Raw genomic sequence first — 8807 nt, forward strand, 5'->3', positions numbered from 1 at the left:
CGGGTGGATGGGTGGACGGAGGTTTTGATGCATTGATTTTAAGGAATTGGCAGATTGCTGCTTTGGCAAACCTCACCTTTTGTTCTCAAGGCCTTCAGCGGACTGGAATAAGTGGGCTCCCCCCACCGTGGGGCGTGCGTAACCTGCTTTACTTAGTCTCTCGGTTTAAATGTTAATCACATCTAAAAAGTACTTTCACAGCCACATCTGGACTGGTATTGGACCCAACAGCTGGGCACCGTCGCTAGCCAGTTTGACACGCGAGGTGACAGCCAGCAGGGAAACAGGGCGCAGGGGGATGGTGTCCTCTCTGTCATGTTCATCAGGGTCCAGACAGGGAGCCAGCTGCACGGGCACTGGACGGGGGACGTCTGATGGAAGGCATTGCCCGTGCAGGGGTCACCCGGTGAGGGGGGTCCAGGGTGCCAGACGAGCAGCGGCCACCGCCCGGGACGGGACGAAGCAGAGCAGCAGGGGAGGACTGGATCTGGCAGGAAGCCCCCCCGGCTGTCGCCCCGGTGGACGGCCGAGGAGTGTGCCGAGGCGTCGAGCTGAGGGAATTCTCTGGAAGGCTGTCTGTGGGGTGGAGCCACCCCCCGAATCCCCGAAACTCCCTGCCCGAGGAGGTGGCTCTCTGGGAGGCCGCCCCGAGTCCAAGGGAAGCTGTCCCCAGGGCGGTGCCGCACACGGAAGGCCGCGGGGGCCACACTGCCGGGAAGGAGCTGCCCCGCCCTGCTGTGCTCCCAGCGCCTTTGCCCCAAGTTCAGTGCTGTGCCCGCCGGCGAAGGGCAGCCGCCTCCGGGCCCCACCGTCACCATCCGAAACGGCGGAGCCCAGAGGCGCAGGCTGGCGAGGGGTGCGTCTTGTCAGTCTTGTAGCTCTGTCCCTTGTTCTGTGACGGTCGTAATGACGGACGTCCCTGTGCATCTTGTTGCGCTCATTCTGCAGAGGTCACACGCTCGAGCACACTTAGGAATGTGGCGTGCGGTCCTTAAGATTTGCTGTTTGCTTTTCGCGCAGGAAGTATTTCTGGACGGAAGTGAAAAATACAGACTGTCTTTAGGGAAAGGCACTGGGTGGTCGCCTGTCTATCAAACGACGATTTCAGATATTTTTAATTGTGAATAAAACGCTGTCGCGTTTTGTCAGACTCGGCTCTCGTGCCGCGTCTCGGCACGCCGTGGCCAGCGCACAGGGCCCTGCTCCGCCACGCTCCCCCGCCAGCTGCAGGCGCCTGCTTTCCCACCTCACGGTGACGTCGTCTGTGGTTGCAGTGAGTCGGGATATTTTCATTGAGGTGTTTCCTCCTGTTGCCATCAAAACTGGGTCCTCCGTTTCCCTTTCCGCCTTTGGCCCTCGTCTGGCCTTGGACGCAGTGGCGCACGTGGTCAGCCTTCTCGGCCCTGTGGCCGCCGAGCCCAGCTTCAGCGCCCGCTCCTGCGGGGTGGCGTGAGGGGCTGGACCGCGTCACACGAAGCGTTAGACAAACGCCGATGATTCCACTGAGTTCCGGTCGGAGTGTTCGCTCCACAGTCAGAATTCATTCTCCTCTTGCTTTTACATTAAAGCCTTCAAAAAGAAGACTAAGATACTTTCTTAACCTGACAGTAACGGTAATCGTTTTAAAAAAATGCTTTCTCCCTGTATCACCTTGTAAATGACAGCGTAATAAAATAAGGTTGAAATCGTGGCTCTAGAAGTTAGTTGTTTCGTAACACTTGTGAAAGTGTTTATAGTACTTTTGACCTTTTCCAAAATTTATTTTTCATTCAGCGTGAATTTTTTACAAGTTACGTCTGGTACAAAAGTATTGCTCGTTAGCTTTTTTCTTTAACTTAAACTGCTAAAGCAGAAAGGAGTTATCTATGAGAAAAGTACGAGGGGAAAAACAGTATTTTGTATTTTCACACTAGTCTGCATTATTTATAGTACGTTTTACTTAGAATTTTAGAAGACTCAAAACAATCTTTAATTCTGTTTCATACGATTGTTTATTTTGCTGCTTCAGGGAGAAAAAAATAATCCGCTATATAATGTTCATTAAAGCCTATCGGGATTTTCATAAAAAGCCCTTTTTAAATTCTTAAAAATTTTTTTCTAAGAGTCATTGACATTTCTCTGTAGGAAAGAGTAGATTTTTAAGACTAATGACTCCTGAACTAGAAGAAGAAGTCACGAGTGTGTCCTCGCGCGGTCTGTGTGGCTCAGTCTCAGGAGCACGTGCCGTGCTCGGGTCTAGTCCCCGTCCCCCGGTGACCGCGCCCTGGGTGTTGAGTCCCGGCCCGTGTCGAGCTGGCTGGCCATCGCCGGCAGTGTTTTCTGGGGATGCGCTTCTCGAGGGAGTGATGGTCCTTCGTAATTCTCTCGGTTGGTCTTTCAGGACTCCAGGAGTATGTGGAGGCTGTCACTTTCCAACACTTTATCAAAACACGGTCACTTATCAGTATGGATGACATTAACAAGCAGCTGATATTTACAACCGAAGACACCGGGAAAGAAAACAAGACCGTAAGAACCGAAAACGCTGTTTCGTGTTGATAACCGCGTGTGTCACGGCACAGCGAACGTGGGGAGGTTTCCTGGCTTGTGGTCGGGACGTGGTTGCTTTCTGCAGCGTGGCTGTGCGCCCACCGGGGAGGGTCGTCCTGCCCCTGCAGCTGGAGGGTAGGACATGCTGCTGAAGCGCAGCCGCGTGGCGGCCGTGCGGTCACTCGTTTTACTGTGTGTGTCCTGTGTGTCCTTTGTACTCACAGCCTCATTTCATCCTTCTGTTAACCTGGGAGGGAAGAGTCACCACCCTCATTTTAACAAAGAGGGAAGTGGACGTTGAGAGTTTGAATAACGTGTAAAAAGCCAGTAAAAAGCCACACAGAAAGCCACACGGCCCCTAAGGGTTGACAGCTGAGCTCTGAGGCGAGTTGTCGTGAATCGGCACCAGCCCCGTGCCCGCCCTGCCGGTGCTTCTCAGGGGATCTGCCTCCAGGGAGCGTTTCGAAGGCCCTGACTTAAAGGTCGTAAACTGGGCAGTGTGCGGCACGTGACACACGGCCCTCGCAGCCGTCATCACAGAGGTCAGCGTAAAGTCTCCGTGACGCAGGGGGAGCCGCAAGTCCCTCGCTCGGGTCTTAGTGGTCGGCGCCGAACGCTGCGTGGCTCTCCTGAGGCAGGAAGGAGAGAACTTGCAGTTCGAACTTTCACTAGATGCTGTTTTTCCCCGGGTTACAAGATGTGATATTCCAGCAGTGAGCCGCGAGGGTTTGAAAATTTTATGTTTCCTGAGAGAATGAGTACACTTACAGACAAAATGATAGTGTTTTTCTTTATTTTTTACCCTTTTTCTTTGTTTCATTATTATTTTTAAACGTTGCTCAAAAAGAGTCGGGATACGGAGGCGGAAGAGAGAAGCAGCTGTAGGGATAGGGTTTTCTTAACTATCAACTAAAACGTTAATATTGAAAAGTGAGAATTTGGCTCTACACACGTAACACTCTAAGGAAGCCAAGTATGTTCTGTTTTTCATATGGTAGGAAGTTTATTAAGGAAGAAGTTAATTTTGAGAAGTGAAGTTTCTCCATATTTTTGATTCACTTGGTGCAGATTGAGCTCCAGAAAGAAGGGAGCCTCTCGCCGGCCCAGCTTCCACCTCTGCGAAGGGGCCGCCGGGCCTTCCCTCAGGTTCCCTCACAGTGGGCGGATCGGGGCGGATGGGAATGAGAAACTGAGAGTAAATGCAGATTTCGAGAACAGATAGTAAATTATTCTAAGATTACAGCATCGTAATATTCAGAGACACTTCAAATCGTTAAGACCATATTCACAAATAATTTTTCCTTTTAGTATTGAAGATTCTTGGTGCTCAAAATTCTGGGAATTTTGCCCGGATGTGCCTGTTGAGAGTATTGTGAAACCATTTAATTTTAAAGAACCTTGTATTATGAAAAATTTCAAACATGCTGGAAAGTAGAGAGAATAGTAACAGATGAACACCTGTAGACCCACGACCTGTGTTCAGCCCTTGTTAACATTTTGCCATAATGTGTCATCTAAATATTTTTTGCTAAGCCTTTTTAAATTATGGATGTCATGCTATCTCACTCCTAAATTCTTCAGATCCATCTAGAAAACCTGCATTTTAAGTAATTTTCTTTTTCCTAGTCCGAATATACACTATCAGTAAAGCAGAATTTATTTCCTTGATAATTAGTTGAAATTTGTTCTTTTTTAACATGGTTTTTCCTCCAAAATCAATTTCTTAGTTTTAACAAGGGAACTCCTGTCTAATGACAGAAATAAGAATATCTTTTGAGCACAAAGAATTTTTACGAATGACCCGTGAAATTCAGCTCCCCTCCCCCTACCGCAATCTAAAAAACACCAGTTCTCCAGCAGTCAAAGCGTAGCAGGTACGTTATGGCACGATGTAATTTCAGAGGCATCAGTAATTGGGGAGCCCGCGTGGGGTACTTGCCTGAACCAGCTGGAGTACCTGTGGCGATACTGGGACCCCACTTGTCACACTTTACGTTGAGAGGATCGGGCCGCGTGGGCCCCGAAGCGTAGTCCAGCGATGTTAAGTGACCTCAGTACTGAAATTGGACTGTCGTTTCCTTACTTGATTCTCAGCGACGCCCCGTTACTTAGAAAGTTCAGATTGCTTCACGTGACTTTCCGTCGCTGTCCGTTCTTCCAGACTCATCCTGTGCCGCTGCTTTAAACTTTTTCACTAGTTTCTCAAACGTACAGCACAGTTCCCACCTCCACACCTTTGCAGACCCCTCTGCCTAAAGCGTCCTGGGGTGATGGCAAGTTTCCCTCGCTGAGTGTCAGCAGATTTTTCAGTAATAATTTAAGCATCGCCTCGTCAGAGAAATTCCAGTGGAGAGGAGACGGTCGTGGTGGTGGCGACGGTGACAGCTAACATTTACCGAGTGTTTACTTGGGTTGGGCACGATGCCAAGAACTTGGTACATGTCATCTCGTCCTTGGAATAAACCTCTGAGGTAGACACTGTTATCCCGTTTTACAGATGAGGAAACTGAGGTTTTAGAGAGATGCAATAACTTGCCCAAGGGCATACACCCCGAAGCAAGGTCCTGGAAGAGGTGGGAGGAGATGGGTCAAGGTCATTTGGAAGAGGAGGGACAAGCCATCACCTGAGACGGGAGGATAGAAGGTAAAGGTGGGTGTGGCTGTCAGCAAGCTTGCCTGCTTGTCGTAGGGGCGAGGTCATTGAGAGCGCTCGTGCCAAGGGATCTGGCAAGTGACCGAGCTGTTGACAAGAGGCAGCATCGTCTGCCGAGAGTGAGGAGGTTTGGGGTTGAGTAGGGGGCTGAGGACAGTGCCGGAGGTCTGGACAGAACCGCCCGAGGGCCAGTGCAGGGCCGGGGGGAGGGGGGGTGACTTGTGGCCTGACGGACTCCGTGTGGTTTTGATTATCATCATCGTGCAGCTCAGTGGCGCTCAGCCCCTCGAGTAAAGCACTCAGGAGAGTGGGTTTTGGTACCGGTTCAGGGCTATGTTTTTGCTGGGCAGATGCGGTAGAAAGTAGAAAGTAGGCCCGTCCAGCCGCCCGGGAGGATGGAGCGGGAGAGAAATCGGCCTGAGGGTACCGAGGGCAGGTCGGAGAGAGACTAGGGAGGGGCCGAGTGACGGGAGCGAGTCACAGACACGGGAGCGGGTCACAGACACGGAGGGCCTTATGGTCTGTCGTTTAAGTAGTAAGTGGATGTCACGCAGGGAAGTAATTAGACCTCGCTTAAGAACGTTTTTGTTTCTTTTGTGTGTCAAGTGAAGTTGGAAGTAGTCGAGTTTATAGTGACACAGTATCGATTGTCTTAAAGTAATTTAGTTCAGCTCCCCTTCCCCAGGGCACGACTTCGTCTTGTAACAATCGCCAGTGGTCATTAAACGAAGTAAATCTCTTTGTTCAGAGAGGCTGGGTCTGGCCGATCTGCTAATTGTGAGCCTTACGGTAAATGCAATGCGTGCGTGTTCACGCTTTCTCACCGTGTTTTCTCTGTGTGTGTGTGCGTGTGTGCTTTTCTCCCCAGCCCTCTTCAGATGCTCCAGATAAACAGTGTGGTCCTTGGAGACTGAAAGTCACACCCGTCGACTACCTTCTGGGAGTGGCAGATTTAACTGGAGAATTGATGCGGATGTGTATTAACAGTGTGGGCAACGGGGACATCGCCACCCCCTTTGAAGTGAGCCGGTTTTTACGGCAGGTTTACGATGGCTTTTCCTTCATTGGCAACACCGGGCCTTACGAGGTCTCTAAGAAGCTGTATACCCTGAAGCAGAGTCTGGCCAAGGTGGAGAACGCTTGCTATGCCCTGAAAGTCCGGGGGTCCGAAATTCCAAAGCACATGCTGGCAGATGTCTTCTCAGGTAAAACGGAGATGATCGATCGAGAAGAGGGCATTTCGTAGAATAGCGTCAGTTGTGATTCTCTCGAGAACTCCTGAGGCAGACCCATTTGTAAGACTGTTATTTAGTATTTTATTTGACTTGATTGTGGCTTTTACATAGAAATCTCTCAGTTGTACTTGTTTTAAATTATATAGAAGCTGCACATAAAATTATCAAAACGAGTCGTTTCTTCTACTCATGAAAGTTCGCATACAGATGTTGGCACATGTGCCCGTTTGAGTTTGTGCGGGCTAAATTTCATCACTCACCTTTGTGATGTGACATTGCGGCAGTGCGCATTTTTGCCATACTCGTTTTAATTTACTTTGTGTGAATTTGGGAGTGGTAATAGTTAGTGGGAGACATTTATAATTTATGTTGGTGATTTTGTTATAGAAAAGATTTCTTAGACATCTGGACTTGAGGTTTTTGTATAAATTTCTTGGTAATATTGTGCTGAGCCTCCAAAAGAGGCTTATTTCATAGAACAGAATTAAAAATTCCTAAGTGATCAGTATAATTTTATGAGGCATCGTAGGGAGAATTCATATTATATTCTAGCTAATTTTAGGCCATTTTGAATCCATGTGAAACAGCCTTCCAGAAAAATTGACGGATACCCAGACGTTGGTTTCTACATTTAACTTTTTTATCACAGGATGTCGGGTAGAAAGTTGGAACTAACATTGTAATATTTTCAGTGGTGTTCGAGCTGAATTATATACTTGTACATACAACCGAAAAGCTTTTAGTAGTGATTAGCAATTTTTTTCTGTTCATTATATTACAGTAGGCATGTTCGGAGGCTTTGCTATTCTAGCATCTATAAAAATTACATTTAAATAATTACAATGAATTTTTGAAATTTTTGAAATACTAAGTAAATCCAAACCTTTATAGTTGTCCAGTTTGTTCATCGATAGTATAGTATAAAAAAGTTGCCAAAGAAAAACGTATCACGTACAATTCAGCAATAAGACAATTGTCAGCGCGGCCGGGACTAACAGCGGCAGCCTCTGGCTCTGTCGGGGTTGGACTTCGCCTGCTGAGATCGGCTGCGGACCGTCCCTGCGACGTGACACGTGACACTGGTGGCCGACAGCCAGACGCTTCCATTCGTTCCTGTGAGTTTTGAGAATCTAGATACTGGATTTTATTTTTGGAGAGAGTAGCTGCTCTGTGTGTAAAGGCTGATTCTTTGAAAGTGTAATTTTCTTGGAAAATAAACCGTAGACAGGCCTGATAACTTCGGTCGGTTGGATGGTTTTGGGGGTCAGTGAGTTTTTCCCGGCTCCCCGTTTGGAGATATGCTGCCGAAGTGTAGTCCCGTTACGTATTTTTGTTTCTTCTGTCCCTTGATGTCAAATTTGTGTTCAAGTAATAATAGATTGATGAATATCTTAGAGTTGTTAAAAGCTGAAGTCTTTGATTAAAATATTGAAACATAAAAGTCCATGTTGTTTTTTGATCACGTTGAGAAATATATAAACCGTCGTCACTTTGATGCATTTGCAGATTGCAAAATTACTACTATCACCTGTCGGTGACTCCCTCTGTCCTGTCACACCACGAAAGTTGTTTTGTTTTGTTTTTAAATATCCGTCATCCTACATAGTTACAAACCGTTTCTTTTTGAGATCATTTGAGAACGTTTAAGGTGAACTCTCAGCAACATTCAGGTAGAGGATACATGTCGTTAGCCGTGATCACCGTGCCGGCCCCTCAAACCTGTCAACCTGATCATCACTGGGACCTGAGTTTGTCTTCTTTATATCCCAAGTGTGAGTGAGGTCATGCGGCACTCGTCCCTGACTCATCTCATTTAGCACAGTGCCCTCGAGGTCTTTCCAGGTTGTCCCAAATGACAGGATTTCCTTTGTTCTTGAGGCCGAATGATATTCCTGTGTGTGTGTGTGCGTGTGTGTGTGCGCGCGCGCGCGCGTGTGCGTGCGTGTGTATGAGCGCGTGTGTGTGTATGAGCACGTGTGTGTATGAGTGCGCGCGTGTGTGTGTGAGCGCGCATGTATGGGCGCGCGTGTGTATGAGCGTGCGTGTGCGTGTGAGCGCGCGCGTGTGTGAGCGCGCGTGTGTATGCGCACGTGTGCGTGCGCGTGCATGTGTATGAGCGTGCGTGCGTGTGTGAGAGCGCGTATGTGAGCACGCGTGTGTGTGACACCTGTTCTTTACCATTCGCCCATGGACAGATACTCAGGACGTTTTCATGCTTTGTCGTGAGCGACACCGCAGCAGACACGGGGCTGCAGAGACCTTTCGATACCCCGTGTTCACTCCCTTTGGGTGTGTATTCAGAGGAGGGATTGCTGGGTCCCGTGCTCGTCCTGTCGTTAATTTTCGGAGGCGCCCCACGTCCTTTCCACGGTGCCTGGACCGGTTTCAAG

The 8807-nt window shown here is 48.6% G+C and overlaps 1 protein-coding gene across 1 annotated transcript in view; it reads left to right on the forward strand.

Moving 5' to 3' along the window:
- The window catches only part of TSNAX (translin associated factor X), a 26754-nt gene extending 18896 nt beyond the window's left edge, over positions 1–7858 (forward strand). Inside the window, exons 5-6 of the mRNA XM_006920724.3 lie at positions 2381–2508; positions 6051–7858. Coding sequence (XP_006920786.1) covers positions 2381–2508; positions 6051–6428 — 506 coding nt within the window. The 3' untranslated portion in view covers positions 6429–7858. The remainder of the gene's footprint in view (positions 1–2380; positions 2509–6050) is intronic.
- Positions 7859–8807: the final 949 nt, after the last annotated feature.

The sequence above is a fragment of the Pteropus alecto genome, unplaced genomic scaffold (assembly GCF_000325575.1).
Source record: "Pteropus alecto unplaced genomic scaffold, ASM32557v1 scaffold189, whole genome shotgun sequence".
Lineage (NCBI taxonomy): Eukaryota > Metazoa > Chordata > Mammalia > Chiroptera > Pteropodidae > Pteropus > Pteropus alecto.